General features: G+C 40.1%; 1 protein-coding gene across 1 annotated transcript in view; it reads right to left on the bottom strand.

The window, feature by feature from the left end:
• Window positions 1–27,925, bottom strand: part of LOC145979564 (uncharacterized) — a 420,647-nt gene that overhangs the window by 3,111 nt on the left and 389,611 nt on the right. Inside the window, exons 2-7 of the mRNA XM_083112537.1 lie at window positions 26,106–26,162; window positions 21,559–21,641; window positions 16,499–16,618; window positions 10,310–10,528; window positions 6,103–6,284; window positions 289–503 (exon numbers count right to left, since the gene is read on the bottom strand). Of these exons, the coding sequence (XP_082968663.1) occupies window positions 289–503; window positions 6,103–6,284; window positions 10,310–10,528; window positions 16,499–16,618; window positions 21,559–21,635 (813 nt within the window). The 5' untranslated portion in view covers window positions 21,636–21,641; window positions 26,106–26,162. The remainder of the gene's footprint in view (window positions 1–288; window positions 504–6,102; window positions 6,285–10,309; window positions 10,529–16,498; window positions 16,619–21,558; window positions 21,642–26,105; window positions 26,163–27,925) is intronic.

Raw genomic sequence — 27,925 nt, 5'->3', positions numbered from 1 at the left:
AGGACCCATTCTATCCTTGAGAAATGCTATAAGATTTTTCCCATTACATGAATTTTGGTAATGGTATAAATATAACGAAAAATGCTAAGGAGGACTTACACATATTCTGAACTGCTTTGAATTATTACAATTTTCAAGTATCAGTATTGATCAATAAGAGTATCGACTCAGCACTAACAATAAAATGTTCACTGGGAAGTTGTTTTTTTTTTAAAAGTAGTGCAAAAAGCTACAGTAATTTTACAACAAATTTGAACCTCTGATTGTGCCAAGCACATGAATACTTACACTTGGATGAAACAGAATATCTTTACTCAATTCCCCGGAGATTTTCACAGGCTTTGATGAAACTACCGGTACATTGACTACCTCTGCCCTTACTTGAGGAGAGCTCTGAGTGGCTGTCCTTGACGATGTGAACTGCTTCTGGACAAAGGCAGGAGCATTGATCTCATCTATCATGTTGGCACGGTGAGTTTGCTCTGCTGGGGTAATTTCTGGAACTGGACAAAAATTTCAGTATGCAGATAGGAACATGTGTTTAACCCCTATGTCCGCCTGTTGAATCTCAAGCGGCATTTAAATCGTTCAGCGTTAGCATTTTCTAGTTACATCAAACACATTTCTATATTTTTAAATCTAGAGAATGTATTTAAATCAAACTTTCAGAGTTTTTCACCGACAGTGCCCTCACACATCTTGATCAGTGTGATTTTTCTTTCTAATTCATGCGTTTTGCATCCATTTTAGATGCATTGTGTTTATATAATATTTGAAAGTAAGTAATATTTTCGCTCATAACAGTTTTTATCACACTAACACTTAAAAAAATGATGAAAACTAACGGTTGTAATTGCAAATAACTTGAAAAATTAATATGGGTCATTCTCAAAAGAAGGGGTAGAAACCTTGTCCGGCAGTCATAAAAGATGTTTTAAAAATATTTATGTTTTTTTTTTTCCAGTGGAAGTTAATTTAGTTACTGGTTACAAGATTCATCAGCTGTATTGGTTCCAGAAATAATTTTTCCTCTCTCCAGAATTTTACATAGATGTTGATTTTTCCTCCATGGACTGTGCACATTCAAAATTTATGGATATGGACTATTTTAACATCATTTTCTTTGTACAAGTTAAGTTTTCATATGTTGCGATTAATTTCATAATCACCTAAGAACATCCAAAAATAATTTTAAAAAGATCTTGGGTTAGTAAAACAAAAACATAATGTCCCACAGGGACATTCCACTCCCTGAGCACTGGCAAAAAGTTCCTATAAAAATCCACAGATTGCATCTGCATCACTGTTCACTCCACATCAGGAAATTGGAGGGAATGGAAGCTGCTGTGCTTTCAAGAGACAGTTGGAGGTACTTGTATTGCCTTTTGTGCAAGATTTTTGGGATTAAGTTGAAATGTTCCAACTTTGTTGAGATCACATTTCCACTCCGTGGACAAGTCCAAGGCGAGGAATTTTGCAAACCATTCATTAATACAATTTGAATTATAAACATTATGTACAGAGCTCATCTGAAAATTTCTGTTTGCTTAACTTGAATTTCCATGAAGTAATACAACCGCTTTTAGGCTCAGCTATCCTTTTAAAGTGAGTTTTTGTGGATTCGAATATATATATATTTTTTTACATATCTTGTTTACAAAATGAATAATATAACTTATTGAAAAATAAAATTGTTATTGTTCCTTCCATTTTTTAAAAAAAATGTGAAACTTGCCATCGTAATAGGTCCCTAATAACTATACTGGAATTTTATGGATTGCGTGTAAACAATTTCTGAAAATCATGTTTTGACGTAATTTATTTCTGCTTCTCCACTCCATGGGCAAGCTAATTTTACATATTTTAATTTTCTGATTAACTAGGGCAAATGATCTTGGCGAAGATTAGTAATTGATTATGTTCCTTACGAATATTTAAAGATGCAGTAGCTTAGATATTAGGGTGTCTGACTACCATGCGACAGACCCAGGTTCGATCCCCAGCAGGAGAGAACGAACCTTTCTAACCTGTTCAAGCGGCTCCGGCACCAACCCAGCGTCGTATAAAGTGGGTACCTGGAGGAAACTCTGCAGGTTAAATCGGCCAGGGGCATGGTGCTGATCACCTCATCCCCAGCTCGGCAGAGATCAAGAAAGCATGGGGCCCTAACCCCACACCCCCCGTATGCCTGCATGGCGTGGTGCAAAGCACAGGGGAGCACTTTACTTTTTTACTTTACGAATAGAATATTTCATTAGTTTTACAAGTTTTAAACAATTTTATATTTTTGTGAAATCATCTCCTCGTTTCGACCACTTATTTTTTAGAATGACCCCTTATACATTTGCAGGGAAGTGTCATTGTTGAAGATATGCAATTTGATCTTTCTCTGTTATTCTTCCATGCCACAGGGGCACTCAGCAAATATGATGAGATATAAGGACAACACAGCTCCAAAGAGGATTATACTGTCCGTAAGTCCAGAAACCAGACTCATTGCCCTGCAAGACGCAGTTGCAGGGGTGAACTACATGGAAATGAGGTCTTACCAGAAAGTCACCCCCTTACATGCCCGGCAGAGAGGACTGAACCTACAGTTTAAAGTTGGATCCGAACCACTATATGCCGCAACCGGTTATCGAACTTGGGATCCCTTGATTACAAGGCAATGACGCTACCACTGAACCATCGGGGAGGCTAATACACACATGTACCTTTTTAATTATCTCTTTGGCACTTCCCTACACACCGCTGGTACAAATGACCTGCACTGTTCGTACATTGTTCAGTTCCATGCAGTGTCCTCTTCCATTTTTATATTCCCCATTTTTGTGTCCGTCCTGCATTCTCGTCAAAAAAAAAAAAATAGTTGCATCCTTGTATATAGGCATCACTTAATTTGTCTTTTGCATCTCTCACACTTTAACAACAACAATTAATATTAAAACAGGAGAGTTTCTTGTTTGCTAGGAAAAAAAAAGCAAATTTCTCAAACATGTCTTACAGTTTGCCAGCTCGATCTTAAGTGATCTCGCGACCGAAGTTCCCAAGATCATGTCCCAACCTGAGCATGTGTGTTCTTTGTTTTGAGTTGCTGTTTTAAGTCCACTTTATGCACAGTAAGGCTAATCGGGACTGGACCTACAGTTTAAAGTGGGATCCGAACCACTTGTGCCTCCACTGGGCATCGAACCCGGGACCCCTTGATTACAAGGCGACGATGCTGCCACTGTGCCATCGGGGAGGCCCTGTGTGTTCTTTGTGTCCCTTCATCAATTTCATCTAATCATTACTCATCCACATTGTCAAAATTAGCCAAAAGCAACAGAAAAGTTATGTAAAATTATATTTCTCGAAAAAACATAAAATCGAGGTTCTATTGCACATTATTTCAGGGGCGATTCCTACATGTAGGAAGTGAGGAACTTCCTACAGTTCATTTAGACTTGCTTCCAGTTCTCTACATTTTAGGAGTTTAATAATGAACCACATTATAAAATTATGAGTGCAATGTACGTACAATTGACTAGGTTAGCTACTGTCAAGAGTTGACTGGTGCCGCTCGGCTCCTTCCAGCCACGCCCAAAGACGATGGACACACAGGCTTGACTGCCGCTCGCGGGAAACATCAGCGGACATCCTACAGACAGATGGGTGAGGAGTGGAAATGGGGAAGGTTACAGTTTTAAAAGATCCAGCGAGGAAGCATCGAGGGGTTCCTACATCAGTGGTGCCAACCCCATCAAAATGGTACTAAACATAGCACAGTTTGATCTTCGTGGGCCCCTAGCATCCTGATTTTGGCATAATAGTCAAATCTAGTATAATCTGCAAACGCGAGTCCCTGGGAGAGGGAAATCGAATTCAAAGGAATAGGTTTTCAGGCAATAGAAATAAAATTACATCCAAATCTTATTTATACTTCACAAGCGGACTTGTTTCAAATAAAAGGGAGTATGCATACACAGCGACATCTTATTTTTTTAATTTTATTTTACAACCATGTGACGATCCATCCTCTTATCTTTTCTTTATCCTATCGATTTTGTTCCTGAGGAGATTTTACAGCAGTAAATTGATAGAAGGTTGGAGGTAAACAAACCATTTTCTCAAACCGTTTCAAGTTATACCCATTTCGTTTGTTGAGCCATTCTACACAGTTTTGTGTAGTGAATAATAAGTAACGCAAGTTCAAGACTCGAAAAATATATTCATAATTGAACTTAAAACTGTAGTTATCCGAAAAAAAAAAAAAAAAATAATAAGTAATTAATAATAAATCCTAGCACAATTTAGAAGCATTTAGCATAATTTCAGAGTTTAAGCTGCACTTTTTATTATCCTCAATCCACACGACAGGGAGAGGGGACAAAATCGAAATTATTGCAAAATCTGGAATATCGTCAATACTATTTTCGTTGGATTTTATAGGTTCACATTAAAAAATGTCACGGTTCAAGGGGAAAAGGAACCCTTGCCCTACCTTGTGCATGGGCCTCCAGGTAACATTCTAAATGCAATGGATAGTACGAGCGATTTGTGCTACTGTAAATGAATGCATTTTTCAAACCTTCCTCAGTTTACCATAACTTCTTCCTACACTTCAAGAAAGCCACGAGTCGCCACTGCATTATTTTACAATGATTTTGTACACATACATGCAGCAGCTAGGATTTACATTAAGTTTACATGTATAGAGTGACCCACATTAATATTTACATTTTTTGAATATTAATAAGAGAGAAACTATTAAAGATTATGTGACTGGGCTTCTTGTATTTGAAGCTGCAATGTATATTTTGGGTGTGTGAGAGTGCATGTAGACATTCTGTTGCTTTTAGATCCTTCACAGCCCACTAGGCAGCAGGCAACGTGGGCAATTTTTCTTTAGAGAAATGTAAGAAGTGTCAGATATCCACCCAGATCTCCTGACTTTACACCATTAGATTTCTACCTGTGGGGAACTGTGAAGAATGATGTACACACCACAAAGCCACTGGTTGACATGAGACATGTGATTAAAACCACCTGTCCTTCCCTTCCCGTGGAAATGAATTGTTGTTTTTAAGTCCAATATGCCAATCGGGACTGGACCTACAATTTAAAGTGGGATCCGAACCACTATGTGCCTCCACTGGGCATCGAACATGGAACCCCTTGATTACAAGGCAACCACTATGCCATCAGGGATGTCCCCCTGCCTGTGGAAACCACATCTGTTGTTTGTTAATCTGTTCAGCATTGCAGACAATATATTGATACCAATAATGGTTATTTTTAGGGATGTGACGAAGCTGAAATTCTACCGATGCCGATGTATTCACCGATAATTTTTGGAACCAATACCGATGCCGATATTTAACCAATTCCGATACATAAGATTATTCAACAGAAATGGGATGTTATTTTCGGCATGATAAAAATAAATTTGCTATGTAGCTATATTTCTATTGGATACATTTGCACCTAAAAAAAAAAGTGGTTATGTGAACTTTTAAGAATATACATAGATTCTCAAGAGATTTAACATTAGTACACTAGCAGTACTTTGAAATGTAAAATGAATTCTTGTTCTTAATGTTGTAAATTTAATGCTGGTAGATTGAACTTCAGAAACAGGTATGCCCAAGTATTTTCTCACCACTTGCTTCGGGTTTGGTTACTCACTCTTGAATTTCCAATACAACAGCGGATCCTGGTCACATGGAATAGTTGGTTCAGCAATGTACTGTTTTATTTCTTATTTTGAGTTAGGATGATCCTCTGAATGAGAGTTTGCAATAATTTTATTACAAAAACTTTACAAATGATGAAAAATCATAACCTAATTTTCAATAAATCTTACAAAACTAAAATATAAAACATATTAGAAGGTAAACTCTTAGTATTATCTGTACCAGTTTAAATATCGGATTTTTGCCGATACCGATGCCGATGTGTCAATTTCTGCCGATTTTCATACATCTGTAATCGGCTTCAGCACATCCCTAGTTATTTTCAACATCTATAACTAAGGTATTTTGGAACACTCTGTACATGTTTAAATCATGTTGCCAATAATTCAAGTTCATTTCTTGTCAGTGGACACCTGATAGAACGTACCTTCTCTACGAGGTGGGGCTCCGGTGAGTACCCCCTGCTGACGTAGCAGCTCATCAGCTGACTGAGCGGCTCTGATGGCTTGCTGAAGTTTCGCCCTCAGTTGCTCCTCAGAGCTCAAGCCCTGGTTACTCAAAGCATCTTGGGACTGGGTCCGCGAATCTTCAGAACTTGATGAAGGAGATCTAATCACAAGAGAATATAATTAATTACACAGGAATAGAATACAGAATAAGAAAACAAATGACACAGTACAGCAGTGTTGCCAGAAAGCTAATAGGTGACAGGGGTCGACGAGAAAAGTACTTTAGCTAGTATTTACTGCATGGTTGGTGGTAGATGTTCAGGAAGGAAATGGAGGGGGTGATTATTAAGTGGCTAGGTTTAGTCTGGGGTGTATAGTGATATGCAGGCCGTTTCCCATTGCCTGCAGGAGAAGGTGTCTGTGAATGAGGATAATAGCCACATGGAAACAGTTGTTAAAGATAGTGTTATGACGGTTGGTGTGAGTGGCAACACTGAGGTCTGAGTTTTGTGTTGAAGAACGGTGGTTATTGATTCTGAGGTATCAGGGGGATAGAGGTTTCGCCAAGGTAGAATTCACCACTTACCACACCACTATACACCCTGCACTAAATCTTGAATTTGAATTTAAAATTGTGGGAGCGTCAGCACTTAGGCTATTTTGCTCCCGTCACATTATACGGGGGCCAGCCCCTTGCCACTATAAATAACAACTCTAACGTTGCATAACTAAAAATCTTAAAATCTTCTAAACGCTGAGGCTGTAAACGGGCACTCAGCACACACAAGGACAAAAAACAGGACAACACACACAAAATTATACTGGCCACAGTGCCAGTCGCCAGAGCCTCGTTAGTCTTTAGTCCAGGGTGCACTATGTGGAAGTGAGGTTGACTTTTTGACGTGGAAGGTACCCCTTACACCCCTGCACTAAATCTAATCACCCAATAATCCCTCCCCCCTTCTTTTCTTCCTGAGATTCACCTACCACCAACCATGAATTAAACATTGGATAAAGTACTTTTCTTGTCGACGCTTGTCACCAATGACTTCTTTCTGACTACACTGCTGCACCCATGCCATATGTTTTCTTCTCCTCTGAACATGCGGCCAAGCCGCGAAATATAGGACTTTTCTTTTTGCATTTGTTAAGTGTTTACGGTCTCCTACTTACATTTTTTTATAACTAATTATATATGTACAGGGGAAGGAAGGAGAACATCCCCGAAATTTGACTGTGGGTAAATATGTCTTCCAAAGAGGAGTTGAAAATTTTAAGTATCTTGGTTCCAATATTAATAAAGGGAATGACAGAACAGTGGAAGTAAAGAAACGCCTAACCTCAGTCCACAGAAGCTATTATGGACTCATGAAGCATACGAAGAAATCTAAATTCCTTCCTAGACATATGAAGGTGACCAGGACTGGATTAAGATGAAATTTGGCCTCATGCTTGAAATCTTCGGTGAACAATAAACACGACGACATTATAGATACGTCACAGAGCAAACAATAATAGTACGTAACTGTATAATAAGTAACGCAGTGTCTAGGCGTCCGAAATTGGGGCTCCAAATTTCATTCAAAGATTTATTTTCAGGTTAATATCAAAAAAGAAAAAAAATTCTCGTCTATTTTCATCTGGGCCTATTTCAGGAATGGGCCTAATGCTGCAGAATCAATAGCACCCACCTTAATCCGGCCCTGAAGGTGACACTCTATAAAACAAAAGACCAGTGCTCAAATATGGAGCTGAAATCTGGGTCCTCACAAAGCAAGATGAATCAGACTGTTTTGAGAGAAAAATCCTCAGTCAAATTTACAAACCCTTATATATATATCAAAGAGGTGAATGGTGAAAAAGAACAAATCTAGAACTGTACCAGTTATACCAAGATTATGGTATAATTCACTGTTAAATTTATAAAATTAAGTAGGCTAAGGTGGGCAGGTCATGTTATGTGTCTGAATGAAAACGATCCAGCAAGGAAAGTGCTTGTGTCAGAACCTGAAGGAAAGACTGAAGTTTAGATGGGAAAAGCATGTTGAAGAGGATGCAGCAAGAGCTGTAGCCGCCAGACGAGATGAATGGCAGACACTCTTGAGGAAGGCCAAGGTCCATCCTGGGCTGTAGCACCATGGAAGTCAGTACAGTAGTCTCGTTTATCCGACATTCCGTATTATCCGACATAGCACCGGAAAAAAAAATCATAAATCGGCAACAAGAACTGCAAGTTGTGAGCGTAGTCTATTTTTAGTTTCTCCCGACTCTACCCCGTGGCGTGCCTGTCTACACTATGACTCATGTGTCTGTCATTTGCTACTCAGTGCAGTGCAGTGCAGTGCGGTGGATCAGTTTATCGTCTGTTACATGCGTATGTCTCTGTAACTGTAAGTTCATTTTTCCTGTTAATTTTTTCTATATTGTTGTAAAACATGATTACTGTATTAGGTTCGTAATGTGTAAAATTATAACATTAATTTGACTATTAATAGGCTTTTTCTTCACACCTCCATATTACCCGACATTTTCGCTTATCCGACATTCTGCCGGCCCGTTTAGAGCGAGACTCTACTGTAATGTATAAGCAGGGGTAAAAAAACAAAACCTAATTCAGGTGCCAGCCCTTTTTCTCAAAAGCCAGCTTTCCTTTCATTTTGTAAATACGAACTAAGAAAGACATGAATCCAACTAAGACAAAGATACGAGTTTTGAAATATCATCTTAAAACATTTAATTTCTGAATACAATATTGGATTAAAATTAATTTATTATTACTCCATAGTGGCATTTCTAAAGAAGGCTCAACTGGTAACAGCATGGATAACTATGCAATACATTCTAATGTATGGTCGACTCTACCATTCATAACTTATGGTTGTGCGAATTACTCACTTTTTCAGATTAATACATATTCTCAAAAATATTTAAAAATACAAAACTTCTTGTACTTACGTTTAGGTGAGTATCTATTTTTTCCGAACGACATTTGGGGAAACTACTGTTCCCTTTCTCAGGTTCTTTTTCTAGGCTTTCTGAAATACTCCATAGCCACGTCAAATCTCTTCAAAAGCCCGGAAAAAGGATACGGTATGACTTTGGTGAAGGAAGAATTTGGAAATTTTGCTAAAACTATTAAAACTCCCATCCCCCATGACTGTTTAAAATCACAACATTAAAAAACTTTCGCAGTCTAAAAGAACAATTTCAAATTAAAATTTTAAACAATCATGGGGGATGGGAGTTTTAATAGTTGTAGCAAAAAATTTTCCAAATTCTTCCTTCACCAAAGTCATACCGTATCCTTTTTCCTGGCTTTTGAAGAGATTTGACGTGGCTATGGAGTATTTCAGATAGCCTCGAAAAAGAACCTGAGGAAGGGAACAGTAGTTTCCCCGAAACGTCGTTCGGAAAAAATAGATACTCACCTAAACGTAAGTACAAGAAGTTTTGTATTTTTAAATTTTTTAAGAATACGTATTAGAATTTCGCCGCAGATTTTAAAATTCAACTAGCAACTGAAAAAATTTGAAATGGCTTTTTCATTATTCTGACTTAATGATACACATGACACTGAAAACACATGAACATTAGAAAGCACATACTGTACTCATTGTTTTATGAAAACATGATGGAAATTTCCATGAACAAACTCGAAATATTAAAAATATATATACATTTTTTAGAACTGAATTTGAAAATTGAGGCACCCTATGAGAATTTTCAGGTGCCATGACAACTGCATTTTTCTACCTATGTGTACAGGTATATCCTTGCACATGACTGAAACACAGTAACATTTGCAATATTCTTGCTTTGACTGAAAACAGCTTAAATACATTCATGGCAACACATGGGCATTCAAGTGTGAGAATATACAAAAAAAATACATCAAGTGAGAATTGTTTGGCTGATGTTTCATTTATTCCAGGTGGACTGGCAAGGATTTTCATAGGAAGTGACATTTTGACATCTCACCTTCATACAACTGCAATTAGATGTGGTTGGACAAAAATAATATATTCAGGTGCAAATTTTAATTCCTTATCTTATTCTTCTAACTACACTTGCTGAGAAGTTTCACATTGGTGAAAATATCTTGATTTTTGTACTGCTCAAGCACACACAATTTCTCTCAATATAGAAAAAACCAAGAAATTGGGAAACAAAAATACTATGTATTACCGTCTTGACTGCCGATGACTGCTGCCCTCGGTTTTTGATCTAGACTTGTCATCAGGCCGTCGATAGCTGGGTGATTTAGACCTGGACCTCTCGCTTGAGGAGCTGTTAGACTTCCTATTCTTGCTTCGGCTCCAAGATCTATCTCGGCTCCTGTGGCGATCCCTTGATCTGGATCGGCGACTACTTCGAGACCTATCGTCACTGTGCGAGTGCCTGCCCCTTCAAAGAAAGCAAACAACAGGCTTCAAAATGGGACTTTGGCATTTAAGTGTAAAATGTGAAAACTTAGTTGCCAAAATTTGATTTGGATAGTAATACTCCTTGGTGCAACAGCCTGTCAGGGGCAGGGTGTACCTACCGACCTCTGACCTCACTCCCACATGCCTCAGCAGAGGTGGGTGATCATACAACCAGTTACAGGGTGATATGTGGTCGGCAAACCCCAGTTGCTGTTGTAGGTTACCATGACCTATATGGACGTCTGCAGGATTTTTTTCAGGGAAGGGCAAGGATGGTATTTTTTCCAGGGGGGCAAACAAGGCACATTTTCCCCAATAATAGTGTTGTTTCCTCAAAAAACATAGCTTAAATTTGAATTTATCATATTCATGCAATAATTAACACATATGATTGTGGCTGAAACGAAATTATATGTGTGAAATACAACCTCTGACAATAAAGTTCGGTGAATGATCCTGAATATCGAAAGTAGACGAATTCTTATTGAAACCTACCTTACTGTCCTTCGAAGTAGTCCCCTCCCATGGCTATGCACCGTTGAGAACGGTTGTACATGTCCTGGAAACTTTTAGAAAAGTCTTCTTTCGGGATGGTGTTCAAGACCCTCGTCACGTTCCGTTGGATGTCCGGAATATCCTCAAATCTCTGACCTTTCAAAGCGATTTTGAGGCGTGGGAAGAGAAAGAAATCTGGAGGATTCAGATCCAAATTTCTTGCAATGCATTGCTACAGAGGATGAGAGCTGGTGTGTGAGGTACGACCCTGAAACGAAACGCCAAAGCATGGAATGGCGTTCTCCTGCATCACCCCATCAGAAGAAGGTCAAGGCGTAAAAATCACACATCAAGACGATGCTTATCACTTTCTTTGACAGTGATGGCATGATCCACAAGGAATTCCTGCCGGAGGGAACAATTTTTCCAACTTGGCCTTCTTCTGACGGGGTGATGCAGGAGAACGCCATTCCATGCTTTGGCATTTTGTTTCAGGACCGTACCTCACACACCAGCTCTCAGTCTCTGTAGCAATGAATTGCAAGAAATTTGGATCTGAATCCTCCAGATTTATTTCTCTTCCCACGCCTCAAAACCGCTTTGAAAGGTCAGAGATTTGAGGATATTCCGGACATCCAACGGAACGTGACGAGGGTCTTGAACACCATCCCGAAAGAAGACTTTTCTAAAAGTTTCCAGGACATGTACAGCCATTCTCAATGGTGCATAGCCATGGGAGGGGACTACTTCGAAGGACAGTAAGATAGGTTTCATTAAGAATTCGTCTACTTTCGATATTCAGGATCATTCACCGAACTTTATTGTCAGAGGTTGTATATATTTTTTGATTTACTTCCATTTTCCAGGAGGTGCGAGCGCACAGCCTCCTTGCTCCCCCCCTTTTTTGAACGCCCACGATGACCTGGTTATGCTACTCATTCGTAGCTCCCCAATTTCCTTGGTTACTGGTCCCATACACTGGCTAAAACTAGGGATGGCCAAACGGATCCGGATCCGAAAAATCCGGATCCAACAGTTACGGATCCGGATCCGAGAGTTCCGGATCCGGAAATTTCGGATCTGGATCCGGATCCGAAACTTTCGGATCTGTATCCGGATCCGATTCGGATCCGGAACTGTCTTCATCCCATTATAATATTACCACACCTTAAAAGGTATTATGATCTTAGATTACAAAGAAATTTTTCATTAGTTAGTCCTACATGAATTTTTTTCAAGTGTTGTTCCTAAAATACTTTGCTACGCATCGGCTAACACACTCGTGCACAAAAAGAATCTTACTTGTTTAACATAAAATGTCAGAGGTGATTTTGTAAATGCCATTGAAACAAATATGTATTCATTAGAATGTATTGGAAATGAAAACACACATAAATATGAGACATTCCATTCCAGGATGAAACCTTTAACACACATAAGAAGATAGAAATGTTATACAAAAATTATATAATTGTTCTACAGTTACAGCTTTACAAATTAAAGTAAAACATTATAATATATGCAGTGTTATATAATTACAAAGTGTAAGACTAACAAGGGAGGTTATCTAAGTGTCCCCTCCGATTTCCACGAAACTTGGCAGGCGTATAGCTGGGCCCAATGGAAGAAATACGTGTTTATTTTGTTTCAGCTAAAAAAAACTGTTTTAGGGGGCAAAACCCCCTCAAATGTCAAGATGAGGACAAATTGAAGTGAGGATCTGACACCTGTGTCCCCCTCCGTTTTACATGATACTTGGCAGGTGTGTGTATAAACGGGCCCAAAGGAAGAAATATGTGGTTTTTTTTGTTTCAGCTAAAAAACGGTTTTATGGGGCAAAACCCACTCAAATGTCAAGATGAGGACAAATTGAAGTGGGGATCTGACCCCTGTGTCCCCCTCCGATTTCCATGAAACTTGGCAGGTGTGTGTATAAACGGGCCCAAATGAAGAAATACGTGTTTTTTTGTTTCGGCTAAAAAAACTGTTTTAGGGGGCAATCCCCCTCAAATGTCAATATGAGGACAAATTTAAGTGGGGATCTGACCCCTGTGTCCCCCTCCGATTTTCATGAAACTTGGCAGGTGTATTGTGGGGCCCAATGGAAGAAATACGTGTTTTTTTTTTTTTTTGTTTCAGCTAAAAATCTGTTCTAGGGGGCAAAACCCCTTCAAATGTCAAGATGAGGACAAATTGAAGTGAGGATCTGACCCCTGTGTCCCCCTCCGATTTTCATGATACTTGGCAGGTGTATAGAGGGGCCCAAAGGAAGAAATACGTGTTTTTTTGTTTCAGCTAAGAAACTGCTTTAGAGGGCAAAACCCTACTCAAATGTCAAGATGAGGACAAATTGACGTGGAGATCTGACCCCTGTGTCCCCCTCCGATTCCCATGAAATTTGACAGGTGTATAGAGAGGCCCTATGCTCCCTGTTTCTTCCTATGCCATATTTACGTGGTTTCGGGGTCAGATCCCCACTTCAATTTCTCCTCATCTTGACATTTGAGGAGGAGGGGGGGGGGCTCTATACACCTGCCAAGTTTCATGGAAATCGGAGGGAGAGACTTAGACCTCCCTTGTAAGTGTATTAATTACAAATCGCGCACACACACACCATATACAGGGTGTTAATTTTAACTTGACATATGAAAATAGCGGGAGTGATATGCATGTGAGGAAAATTTGGTCCAAACAAACCATGATCCTTGTCGGGGGGAAAGTTAATGGCGTACAAATGAGCCCCCGCACAGGCCCCCCTGGGGGGCAGGGGGGGCATGTTGTGTTTTTCAAATAGGAACCCCCGAATTTTGTTTCATTTTTGGATTTGCGGAGTCAAAATAAATAATAATTATGCTTGACATGGGTGCAACAACATGCGAAATAAAAAAGATATGGCCATGTGTATGTTTGGAAACACGTAAATGGCGTGCATGGAAAAACGGTAACAGGCACCCACGAAAATACGAAGAATGGCATGTGCAGAGGAAAATTTCATTGCTGTCGATGGTGTTATTGAAGAGTGGAAGAAGTACCACAAGAAGAGTGCGGAGGGGATAGGGGGAGGGTGCAGCATGCAACGAACAAAGTGGAAATACATCTGCTGGATTAATGCAGATGGCATGGAGATGAGGGAAACACAAAAACGTATTCACGGATGCCAGAAAAGTGTAGGAGATGGGAAGGATGGAATGCAAATACTATTACCCTCGAAAACTGTGGGGTGCTTGTTTCAAGGGAGTTTCCTTGCCTCTCACCTGTGGGGTGCTTGTTTCACGTGAGTCCCCTTGCCTCTCACATGTGGGGTGCTTGTTTCAAGTGAGTCCCCTTGCCTCTCACCTGTGGGGTGCTTGTTTCACATGAGTCCCCTTGCCTCTCACCTGTGGGGTGCTTGTTTCACGTGAGTCCCCTTGCCTCTCACCTGTGGGGTGCTTGTTTCATGTGAGTCTCCTTGCCTCTCACCTGTGGGGTGCTTGTTTCATGTGAGTCTCCTTGCCTCTCACCTGTGGGGTGCTTGTTTCACGTGAGTCCCCTTGCCTGTCACCTGTGGGGTGCTTGTTTCAAGTGAGTCCCCTTGCCTCTCACCTTTGGGGGTGGGGTGGTGCGTGGGCATACATGCCTTACCCAAGCAAATGCTCGAAATGGTGACCATGAACGTCGATGCATTTATTTATTCTTGCATGAAATGACTGTTCACAACGCAAAAGTGTGGCGGCATCAATTTGTGTGCAAGCATTTCGTATTCGTTGCATCATGTCGTTGCACGTTGTGGGTACAGTTTGATACACCATTCCTGTAAGAAAACCCCACAAAAAGAAATCTGGCGCAGTAAGGTCTGGTGATCTAGCCAGCCAATTGACAGGACCACGTCGTCCGATCCAGCGATGATGGAACTTGCACGTTAATACTTCCCGAGCTATGGCAGCGTAATGCGCCGGACAACCATCATGCTGATACCACATGGCCTGTCGCTGTGCAAGGCTTAGATCCTACAGCAATATCGGTAGTTCGTCCTGCAAGAAATTGCGATACTTTCGCCCATTCAATGTACCGTCAATGAAAAACGGACCAATGAGTTTGTCACCCATGATGCCACACCATACGTTCACTGACCACGGGCGTTGGTGTTCAACTTCACGCAACCAGTGTGGGTTCTCGGCACTCCAGTAGTGCATGTTGTGCCGGTTAACTTGGCCATGGTTTGTGAATGTTGCTTCGTCGGAGAACAGAACGTCCCGAAAGAATGCCGGATTTCGATGTATTTGTCCACGTGCCCATTCACAAAACACCATCCGTGCACGGAAATCATCACCATGAAGTTCCTGGTGCAGGGACACATGGTACGGGTGAAACTTGTGCCTCTTGAGTATGTTCCAAACACTGACATGGGACATCCCACTCTGGCGAGCTATGTTACGTGTGCTGGAATGGGGATCATACGCCACTGCCGCTAATACAGCAATTTCATTATTTTCCCCAGTGACAGTTCTTCGACGCCGTCTTTGTTGCGGACACACGCTTCCTACTGTTGCAAATTGCTTGACACCCTGGCGAAAGTCGACCGCGAACGCACTCTGTTCGGATAGCGTCTGGCATATTCGGTGACAGCATTGTCCACATTCCGTCGACATTCACCATACATGAATATCATTTCAATTCTATCTTCCACAGATACACGCTCCATCGTCCTAGGTATACCTGCACTTTTACCCTGCACTCACTTCGAACATGGGCACGTCAACTAACCTTCTGAAGCACTCACGCCCAATAACCACCTATTTCCCCAAGCAAACACGGGCACAGAGAGCTGACTTCAGCGCAAGGTCAAATGGCCTAGTTTGTACCTTACGTGTGGCTGGCGTCTGATAACACAGCTGATCCGACAACGTCGGTGGCGATAACATACTCTTCGCGTGAGTTCTGGAAACACGATTTACATCCCCTACCCCTTCACTTTTCTGGCACAGGCACAGTTCGTTATTTTGTTTCCCTCATATCCTTGGCATCTGCATTAATCCAGCAGATGTATTTCCACTTTGTTCGTTGCATGCTGCACCCTCCCCCTATCCCCTTAGGATCCTTAGGATCCGGAGCCAACCAGATCGGGATTTCGGATCCGCTAGGATCCGGATCTGGCCATCCCTAGCTAAAACCTCAACAGAAAAATTTGTTAAGCTTCCGCCCACGAGGCTGGAACCAGCATATGTCCCGTAGCCCGAGCCAAAATCCAGATGCCTTAGAATCATGGCTATGCTGCAAAACTTGATTTTAATAGTAAAATAGTTAAATGCCAAATCTTGTGTGCATGTATATAGATCTCTTCAGATAGGGCCATGAAACACAGGAAAAAGTACTTAGCATAAGATAAAATTATTTAAAATACTCCTTCACTTTGGCACACTTATCCCGATTGAAAATTATAAAAATCAACTTGTTGCAGCGGTGTGCTGATTGTTACCTGTGGCGATCTCTACTGCGGGAACGAGAACGTCGGTTGTGATATCGTTTCTTTCTACGCGATGACTTTTTCCTGTAGGAATGTCTACTTTCGCTACTTGATGGAGTCGAACTTCTGGACCTGCGAATGAAAGAAATTGTGAATACACATACAGGATTTCCATTGAACTGCTTGATCAAATTATTCGAACTGTCAGATATTTTAAATAAATTTTTGGATTACTCTAATGTAACACTCATGTGATTCAAGTTTGTTAAATGTAGATGAAAAACTAGTAAATATGGACTAAAAATAAAAGCTTTTTTTGTGAAGCACTCCTGGCAATTATAGCATATTCACAATATTGTATCCATTGCATTACCTTTTATAAAGAGCAATGTAATTTAGTCATTTGAGCATCAGATTTCCAAATGGGAGATCCAGGTTCAATCCAAGGAGTGGAAATTTTTCTATGAACCAGCACAAAGAAACTTTGAGGCTCATCTATTTTCTTGCCAATGAATATCTAGGATTGATGCAGAAAGACAGGAAAGAATCCACAGGGAGGGCGATAGGGGGATCACCCCTCCCAACTGCCAAGTTTTTGGATATATTATCTACCATTCCTAATATTTTTGAAAACTGAAACGTTCCGTCTTTCATCACAAAATTTAACAGGAAAGAGAATATTTTTAAAGTTTGATTTAAGCCCACTTGATGCTCATGATAGGCTAATCAGAACTGGACCTACAGTTCAAATTTGGATCTGAAAAACTGTAATTATTCAGTTTACTCCTCATATCTGATCATTCAGTTTACGAGGGTCACTATTTATATTTTGAGCCTTGGCAACACTGATTGAAGTTAGGCGCGATTTGACGTTTGCACGGAATCGTCTGGCATTATTGACCATAACGTACTTCAAATGTTTTGTGATTTGTGTTGTTTATGTTGCCTTGGAGATTGCGCGACAACAATAAAATGGAATTAACTCGTGAACATTTTTGTGTGATGATTTTTTACGATTTGCGACGTGGATTATCAAGACAAGAGTGCCTCGATCAACTTACTTCCACATTTGGCGATGAAGCCCCATCCTTTGCCATCACCGACGAGATTCGCGAAGGTCATCCAAAATCAGTTGTTGTTCAAGAAAACATTGATGCTGTGCAAAACCTAATACTGCAAGATCGTCATGTGACATACTGTGAGATTGAGGCAACCATAGGCATTAGTTCCACCAGCATATATAAAATATTACATGATCATTTAGCTGTGAGAAAGGTATGTTCTCGTTGGATCCCACACAATTTGACAAAAAATCAAAAAGATGCTCGCGTCAATTGGTGCAAACAAATGCTCAATAAATACAATCGTGGTGCTTCCAAAGACATATATAAGATTGTAACAGGTGACGAATCATGGATATATGCATATGAGCTGGAACGTAAACAGCAGTCGACTGTATGGGTGTTTCAAGATGAACCCAATCCAACAAAAGTTGTTCGTGCTCGAAGCACATCCAAACAAATGGTCGCCTGTTTTTTCGGGAAAACTGGTCATGTGGCAACTGTGCCTTGAGAGGAACGTAGAACGGTCAACTCTGAATGGTACACAACAATTTGTTTGCCAGAGGTCTTCGGTCAATACGGAAAACAAACAAACTCCGTCGGATCATTCTTCATCAAGACAATGCCAGCTGTCACACATCTCGTCAACTTGAATTGATGGGTCATCCGCCGTACAGTCCTGATTTGGCACCTAATGACTTCTTCTTGTTCCCGAATGTCAAGAATAAATTGCGTGGACAACAATTTTCGTCGGCGGAAGATGCCGTTGATGCGTTCAAAAACCATATTATGGAGGTGTCTCAAGAAGATTGGAAAAACTGCTTTGACAAATGGTTCGAACGAATGCAAAAGTGTATTGACCATAAAGGAGAATACTTCGAAAAACAATAAAACAGTTTTCAATGTCAAATTCCTGTTTTTTCATTGATAGGCTCAAAATATAAATAGTGACTCTCGTACCGTGGCAATTCGATGAATTATGAAAACGACATACAATACTAACCATCTATCTGATGATGTAATGGTAACGTTGTCGACTTGTAATTATAGTGCAGGAGGCCTTAGAAAGAGCGTTTCACGGGCTAACAGCAGACGTCGCTCGCACTCCATTGCCGATACTCTTGTGTCGCCTGCTCCTCAGCCGAACAAACAGGCCGAGGTCACTCACCCTTCCAGAAGGGTGCAGCGAGCTAGCTGTGGCAACCAAGCTCGCTCATTCGTGGACCTGATTGGTTCTCGCAGACACACCCCCATATTGTCGTCTGCTGCAAGCCCGTGAAGCGATCTTTCTAAGGCCTTCTGCACTATAAGAGGTCCTGATTTTGATACTCTGTGGAGGCCCATACTGGTTTGGATTCCACTTTAAACTGTAGGCCCAGCCTCGATTAGTACAGGGTGTTCCGTTCAAACCTCCCACATTTCAATTCATCATTGCTAAAAGGTTATGAAACAATGGAATGGGAGTGGTATTAGACTAAAGAGAAATCAAAGAATTTTATTACATGAAGCACTAAACACAAATACACCAGAACTCGAATACACCTGTATGTGTGGACCGTTTGTAGCACAAATAATATCCAATCTGAGAACCTCCGGATTGTTTATTAAGACTTCCAGTTGTCAAAAACTTCGCACACCATGCCTTCATGGTTTTCCCATCAGGTGCTTCACCTCCATATTCTCTCCGGCAATTTCTTTGCACTGTAATGATTGATTTGGTCTCTGCATACCAGAATACCGATTGCACGCGATGCTGTGGAGTCACCATTGTGCTTTATGCGATTGTGGCGCTGCATAGTGAGAGAACAGTGAACTTTGAGGTCATGCAATAAAATCTTTTGAGTTTCTCTTTTGTCTAGTATCACTCGCATTCCATTATGTTTCATAACCTTTTAGCAATGATGAATTGAAATGTGGGAGGTTTGAACGGAACATGCTGTATATCTGTGCATAAAGTGAACTTGGAAAAAAAACAAAAAAAAACTCAAACCAAAGAACAATCTATACCAGCTCCGGATCTCTATGTTAATTTCTAGGCTATGAAAGTCTGCTTGGTTCCTTCTCACAGTACTCTATATTATTTATGTAAACCAGTGCAAGTGTAGGTTACAACTGGTTCCCAGTGAAGTGAAGTACCCAACTGAAATTTGCCGCTCCCAAATAAATTCTGGATCCACCACTCCTGAGGGGTAAAGGTGGCTGAGGTATACACTTCATGCATGTTGCATACTCGGGGTTGCTAGACGTGTTGTTTTTACAGGGCTGCCCTGTATTGTCTGCTAACAGTTTAAAAATACATTTTTCAGAGAAAGAGTGAAATTACAAACACCAGATGTTCATCACCATATCATTAATTTTAGTAGCTCTTCCTTACTGGAATAATGTGCATGAACAGCAATCAGCCACAATCGGAACTTGGGACTGCATTCAGTATATACAAATGTACTAGGGATGGGCCGATAAAGTACAGATATAAAATTTACAGATACCAATAACCGATATTCTACCGCTACCGATCCGATATAAAATTCCAAATGGTACTTGAAGAACCTGAATGGTTCATTGAGCTCCTTAAAGGTTTGTTTCCATCTGACTGCACTACTTTTTTAAAAAAAAAGTAGAGGATGGAGATTATCAATAAAAAAACATATCAAAATGACAGAATTTTTAACTAAATTATAAGATATTTATAGATAAATTGGATACATAAAATAATCGGTAATTTCACAGATAAACCGATATGCCTATATATTGGCAGGTACCTATAGAATACCGATTAATTTATTTTTTACGTGCAATAAAATGAAAAATATAAATAGTAATATCATGACCTTTATAGGGGTGAAAATATATACATGGTACAACATTCACACATAATCGCTATAAGAATTCAAGCACGCATCACAGCGAGATACCAAGTTCGTTATACCCCTATCATAGAACGTTTCCACCTGAATGGAGAACCATTGGGAAACTGCACGTTTCAGTTCTTTGTCAGTATCATAATGATTTCCAGCAAGGAATGTTTTAACGTGGAGGAACAAATGAAAATCAGATGGGGCAAGATCAGGACTGTAAGGGGTGGTGGTAGTTTTTCCCAATGGAAGGTCGTCAGGTGCTCCTGAGGTGCATTTGCTACATGTGGACGAGCATTGTCGTGGAGGAGAACATCATGAACACTAACCCGTCCACCACAAAACTCTCTCACCCATTTTCTTACCATTGAAGCACTCATTATTCCTTCTCCATACACCTCACAAATCTGACGGTGGATCTCCGCAGCAGCATCCAGAAAACGGATCACGGACCACACCTCACACGTGGCGGGAGTTTGGATTGTCCGAAACATAACAACAACGCACTACTCTTCTAACCAACTTGCCCCAGACTGACGTCTGCACTTCACCAAAGTTGTGGCTACACAACGCACATTCACACTGTCCCGCTTGCAGCGCCATGGTATTCATTGGTGGAACTTACTTTACAAACGACATAATATTTTATTTATTTCTTACATATTTCTCTTTTCTCTGTTAACCCTTTGTGAGAGGGCATGGAAAGCATCATATTACATCTTATTACAAAATATTACCCTGTATCCCTTACATGTTCATATAACTCATACATTTACATAGATAATCTGTTCCATCCCCAAAATGTACAAATAGCAATTTGTAGCATGCTGTGTTAACCACTCCACCACGGAAGTTGCAATCGGAACTTGAGCCTTCATTCACAATACACAAATAGCAATATCACAGAGACACACACAGATATATGTACAAAAGAAAATTTTATCACGCATAGAACAAGAACCTAATAGGAAAATACTATACTTATTAATTGAAATAAGCATGCCTTTTATTAATAATAAATGGAACTCAACAAAAAACACAATTGAGAAGGGTTTAAATAAAAATTGTACTATGTAAACTGTTGTACTGAAATCCATCAACAATGATACAGAACTTAAAAACAAACCAAAAATAAAAAAAACTACTGTATACATACCTCCCCTTACTTTTTCCTGAATACTTCTTCCGCCTACTGCTTCCAGCTGAATCTGAATCACTGGAATATCTGCTCATATTGCTCTACATAAAAAAACAAAAATTATTACATTAAAACCAAAGGTTAAAAATAGAAAATTGCAATATACAATTTGACAAGAGTACAATTTAGAAATATGACACTTACATGCCATATGGGACATCAAGTGTAAGGTACAAAACTGTAAACACCGTAGCCTACTTTCATAATTAGGAGGCAGATTTTTCTCTACTTGCTTTCGGCCTCTCTATTGCCACCTTGTAATCAAGGGATCCCGGGTTCGATACCCAATGGGGGCATATAGTGGTTTGGATCCAACTTTAAACTGTAGGTCCAGTCCCAATTAGCGTTACTATGCATACTATGAAATCTACCTGCTTTCTTCATTCCTTTGAATTAAAAGAGTGGCTTTCATACTTTAAACCCCCAATAGTGCACTGTAGAAGGCAATATCTTACCTTGTGAAATCCGTTCATCAATTTGATCTATCCTTCATTCGTCATCATTGTCACAATTAGCTAAAAAAAATTCAGGCAAGGAAATAAGTTCCTTGACCCTCTATAGCCTCGTTAAGAAGTGAAACTTGTTGCATGGTTTATGTGTGTGTTGATGTATAAGGGTTAACCACTAAAAAACAGACCACCTCGTATATCTTGGATGTGAAGATGACATTCGCACTATTTCACAAAAGCCTGCAACTTGACTTCCACCTACCGGGAGACAACGGAACACCCTTTCAATGGGAGATGTTTCATGGAACGGTGGGATCTATACGTCGAGATATACACTGAAGTGCCAAAAGTCATGGGATAGCAGGAGGGAACTAGTTGATGGCACTGTAACATCGAGGCAAACCAGTCGAACGTCACGAAGCAGTTGCAGTGTTGTCAGGTAGACTTCTGTGAGCGCAGTGAAATGTCGTGTACCGTGGTGATGGCAACCCAACGGGAATTATCGGCGTTTGATCGAGGGATGATAGTTGGTGCTAGATGAATGGGCCATGCGATTTGGAAGTCATCCAGACACTGAACTTTTCTCGCTCCACAGTGTCAAAGGTGGATCGTGAGTACCGCATCGGAGGCATTACGACCCATCAGGGATAATGCAGTGACCGCCCACGAGTGATGAATGACTGCGACCGGCGATGTCTGGGCAGACTCGTCCGGGCAAAGAGATACGCAACAATGCAGGATGTCCCAGGAACGTGTCTCAGAGGTCAGTGCAACGCAATTTGGTCTCCATGGGGTATCACAGCCGAAGACCGACACGTGCATTGGGCCTTAGAGGACTCGCAACGTGTAGCGTGGTCAGATGAGTCACGTTTCCAATTGGTACACGTGGATGGTAGGGTCCGGGTGTGGTGCAGACCCCATGGACCCAAGTTGTCAACAAGGCACTGTGCAAGCTGGTGGTGGCTCCGTCATGGTGTGGGGCATCTTTACTTGGCACGGTTTGGGTCCTCTGGTCCTCGTGAACCAGACAATGAACACTCATCGCTTTGTTCAGCTGCTTGGTAACGATCTCCAACCCTTTATGGACTTCTTGTACCCTGCCAACAATGGGATTTTCCAGGATGACAATGCGGCATGTCACCAGGCCGCAATGGTGCGTGACAGGTTTGAGGAATATTCTGGCAACTTCCAATGCATGAATTGGCCTCCTAGATCACCGGACATGAACCCTTTCGAGCACATGTGGGATGTCATCGAACAGACTATTCGTGCCCAGGATCCTCCACCTGCAACAATGACCGAATTGTGGATGGCAATTGAGACTGCATGGCTCCACATCCCTCCAGTGGATTACCAGCAACTTGTTGCATCCTTGACACGTCGAATTGCTGCACTTCACCATGCTCGAGGGGTCCCACTCGTTATTAGGTAAGTATCCTATGACTTTTGACACTTCAGTGTATGAGGTGGCCTGTTTTCCACTGACTGACCCTTGTATATTATCTGTTGTTCTTTGACTGGGGAAGATATGTTGTGGTGAAATGTTTTCCTAGACTGAAGCAACACAGCCCAAAGGTTTTGTGCAAGTGAATATAGCAGCAAAACAACTCTGGATGATACATTGCATACTCCTTCATAAACAAAATATTAATGACAAAAGTTGACAAAAAATATTAATTATATTACTTTAAAATGTAATGAAGTCAAACAGGAAGAGCATTTGATGCTGAAAGCACAAACACAAGAAGGTTGGAAACACTGCATACCCACTACAGTAGTCAAGTTTTGCCTGCCCTATTCGCGATTAAAATTAACCGATATGCCATCTGGTGGGATTTCCAGGAAGTACTCTAAGTAGGATACGTTTTGTTGAAGTCGTTTAAAGCATGGGGAGGGAATATGCGAGAGAGTAAGGTCTACTGTTCAGGGTTTTTTTTGCTCTAAATCATGGGACAGAACAAATTAAAAGTTTTCATGTGTTTCCAACCTGTGACATCAACAAAATGAAATTTGTTAATAAATCAGGAAAACGTAATTGACAGAAGATTGGTATGGGGGATATAACACTGTAATTCAGCAAGGAAATTATGAAGAATGTACGAGTCTGCTTACTTTATTTTTCGAGAGATAAATATATATTACTATCAAAGTAAAGTTTTAAATTGTACTTTATAAATAAAATATTTTTTTTCGAAAAATCATGAAGCATCTTACCCAATGCATCCATGTATTACCAGTATTACGTATGTGTGAAATTTGGAACAGGTGCAAGTCGATTAAGAGAGACGATGAAAATAGTTTGAGAATGAATTAGTGTCAAATGTAACCAGAAAAAAAAATTCAACATTCTAATGTTACTGTTTCATTCAGTATGTTGTCCTTGTTCGGTGAGTATAGCCTGGTCATGAAATCGTGAATATTATTATTAAACCAGCCTTTCTGATTTCGAGAAAGAACTGCAACGATATATATGTTCGCAATTTTCTCCTGTCCCAACTTTTCAAGTACAGGTCAATTTCAATTCCTTTATTTTCAAATAATTTCCGAGAACCCCAGTTACAACATGACGTGCAGATGATACAGCACTGCTTTGGACAACCAGTGAGTATACATAGTTTTGTCTGCATTTTCCGTGTTATTTTTGCGTATCATAATTAAATGCTTCATTCTCAGTACAGCTTCACGCTTGTTAGAGTACCTGGAATTCACATCGCATTCACAATATTTAAAAATAATGCGTAATTTAAACATTTTCTACCATACCAGTCATGACAACATGCTGCTATTTGGTACTACTGCTGAACGTAAACAAAGATTTATCCTACTTAGAGCGGGCATATTGGAAGCAACACTAGCGCTCAGGTGGTAATTTGAATCGTGAATTGTGTGTTAAGGAAGCGAAAAAAGAAATAACAAAAATTACTCTCTATGTGAAAAATTGTGTTTGTTTTCATGTAAAAAGCATAATGGCACCTTGAACTATGTTCCGCAATACACAATTGGTAAGTAGGAACCATGCAAAACACAAAATATCCGATTTTAAAGTGTGTCTGATCTATGAAAATGGTACCCATTTTTCATTGTATTTATGCTATTGGAACCCAACGTAACAGGCCTAACCTAACCTTGTAAGCATTCATTGTCTGATATGATGAAAGAAACTGTGCATGTGTGGGTGGAATCCGGAGCGACAAATCAACTCTAATTCCGTGAAACGAAGGATCTCACTTATCGCACAACACTAGAGCAACCTTGTGTTCTGATGTCACGGGAAAAAGCATTTTTATTTTAGGCTAGCTTGGTTTAGTTCTCTTAACCGAAATAATAATTTTTCATTGTATTTATGCTAATGGAACCTAACCTAACAGGCCTAACCTAACCTCGTAGGCATTCCTTGTCTGACGTCGGAACACAAGGTAGCAAAACTCTTGTGCAGAGAGGAAGACCCCGAAACAAATGAAAGCAACTGTGCGTAAACAATATGAAAGCGAACGAATGGAGAAATGCATTGCTTTTAGTAGCAAATATAATAGTAATCGGGAGAGTAACACCGGAAAATGGAAGTAGATGGTACTTACTTTCAGCGGATATAAATTTTGTTCGTCTATTTAGAGGAAAAAAGCAGCCCATGTTCTGCAGTGAGACAATTTGTTGCTTTCACTTGTCTTGTGACACTTCATCTACCTTTTCACACTGAATTTCACCAAAATAATCAGAATCACCCACCCTCTCCCCTGGGAGCCGGCCTCCGAGGCGGAGTGGTTGGCACAGCGAACTACAACGCAAAGGGTTCTAGGTTTGAATCCAGGCATGGGTGTTCCTTCCGAATGTTCCTTCATCAATTTCATCATATCATCACTCATTCTCATCTTCGTGATTAGGCAAATTTGGCAGAAAAGCGGAAATAAAATAAAGTGGATTTACCCCAGGGTATATGGAGTGTTGCTACCTTTCTTACATACGTACTCGTTTAAGAGGACGTTTATCAACACTACATGAAACTTCTGTGAACAAGCTACAATGTATCAATAATTAATTATCTACTTCCTTACTTACGTATTTTCTTTACATTACGTTCTCATGGGTTCTCATTTATCAACATCATTCTCTAATACACTCTAATTTCTACGATACTATGAATGATTTGGATGGATGTTTCTAATTGTCCTTCACCGAGGAGCAAGCTAGTCACGAATGGATAACTCTTTTCACGAGAAATACTGAATAACATATTAGTAACTTTATTAATCTAATATATACATCACATCATCTGAAATGAATCACATATGATGTTATGGAAACCATGTAGTTTTTAAAATTTATTTTCATCATTGGTATACAGCGGGACTATTCGGAAAATACTACAACTTTAGTTATCATTTCGGCTTTCACTTATTACACACGATGCAGAGCAAAGCACCTTCGCCAACTGACGTCATCAGGAGTAGATGCCGTTGTTGGGTTAGGCATGTTAATTTTGGGGCTTAGCAAAAATACATTACAATGCTTCTGGTCTTAAACAAAAAGGTGTTATTTATGCTAGGGGGCCTAAACTCAACATGCCAACCTAACAATGACAAAATATCCCATGATGTCAGTAAACGTAGCTGCTGAATAACGTGTGCGATAAGTGAGACCGACTTTAAAATGGCCGAGTCTGCTACCACGCACGTGTCAGCAGTAAAAATAAGCTTCAAATTTGCTCCTGCCACTTAATTCGTCTGCTGAGAGAATGCTACAAATCTTAAGAACAGATTGAGACGAGAGAAATGCAAGTTTATGATTAGTGGGAATGAATGTACAGGTAATTAAGACCCTTTTTCTTTAGAAAGCATTTAGCGATATTATTTTAATGCTAACAGAACCTAACCTAACTACGAGAGCATTTAGATTTATATTAGAAGAATGCTAAGGGACATAATCTTAATTTTTTTTGTGAAAGTAATCGCTACAACTTCACAGTATGTGTTACAGACGTAATTAATACATAGCATTATGAAATCACGATAAGACAAAGACCGAGTCTACTGCCACTCGCATCTTTTTTGAGGTTCCAGCAGAAAAAGAACGTGGCAGCAGACACTGCCAAAATCCATATAGGTTTATCGCCTCACAAAGGCAATTATAAGTCTTCGGAAGCAATGTAAGGGAATGCTCTGTAGAACACCCCAGAAAGTCGTAAAGTCAAAATAATTTAAAGGCCACTCAGTGTGGGGGAGCGAAATTTAGTGCACGTGGGCATATTTTCATGCAAATATTTGATTGATTTAATTAAATACGCCATGACAAAACCTCAACTGTACATAAACGATATACATACGTATATAAATATGTGTGTGTTTCTGCCGGTCTCCGTAGCAGTACTACACCAGAGACCCCGGGTTCGAATTCCGGCCTGGGCATGAATGTTTGTGTCATTCATCAATTTCATCATTCATCCCCATCTTCGCAATTAGCCAAAAGTGGCAGAAAAGCGAAAGAAAATTAACTAAATCAAACAGTCATTCAAAATTTGTGTGTGTGTGCGTGGTGCGTGCATGGGTCCACTGTTAAGAACAGCAATTTTGTCGGCCTCCGTTGTGTAGTGATTAGAAATCGAATTTCGAAATATAGGTATAGACCATGGTGGCTATTTATGTATTTGTTATTTGACGTAATTTTCTGCCACTCTTGGTTAATCACGACGACGGGTGACGATCAGTTTAGATTGATGAAAAGATAATCCCAACCAGGCACGTATCCAAGGGGGGCTTAAAGGGCTCGAGCCCCTCCCAAACGTTTTCGGATTACACTAGATAAATGAGGTTTTTTGTTTCTTTTGGCGTGAAATAAAATAATGTGACGATAATTTAAGGAGATAAATAACACCATGTAAC

This window comes from Lepisma saccharinum, chromosome 26, assembly GCF_977018435.1.
Source record: "Lepisma saccharinum chromosome 26, izLepSacc3.1, whole genome shotgun sequence".
Lineage (NCBI taxonomy): Eukaryota > Metazoa > Arthropoda > Insecta > Zygentoma > Lepismatidae > Lepisma > Lepisma saccharinum.
Note: the sequence above shows the minus strand (reverse complement) of the source record. Positions and strands in the feature narration are given on the sequence as shown.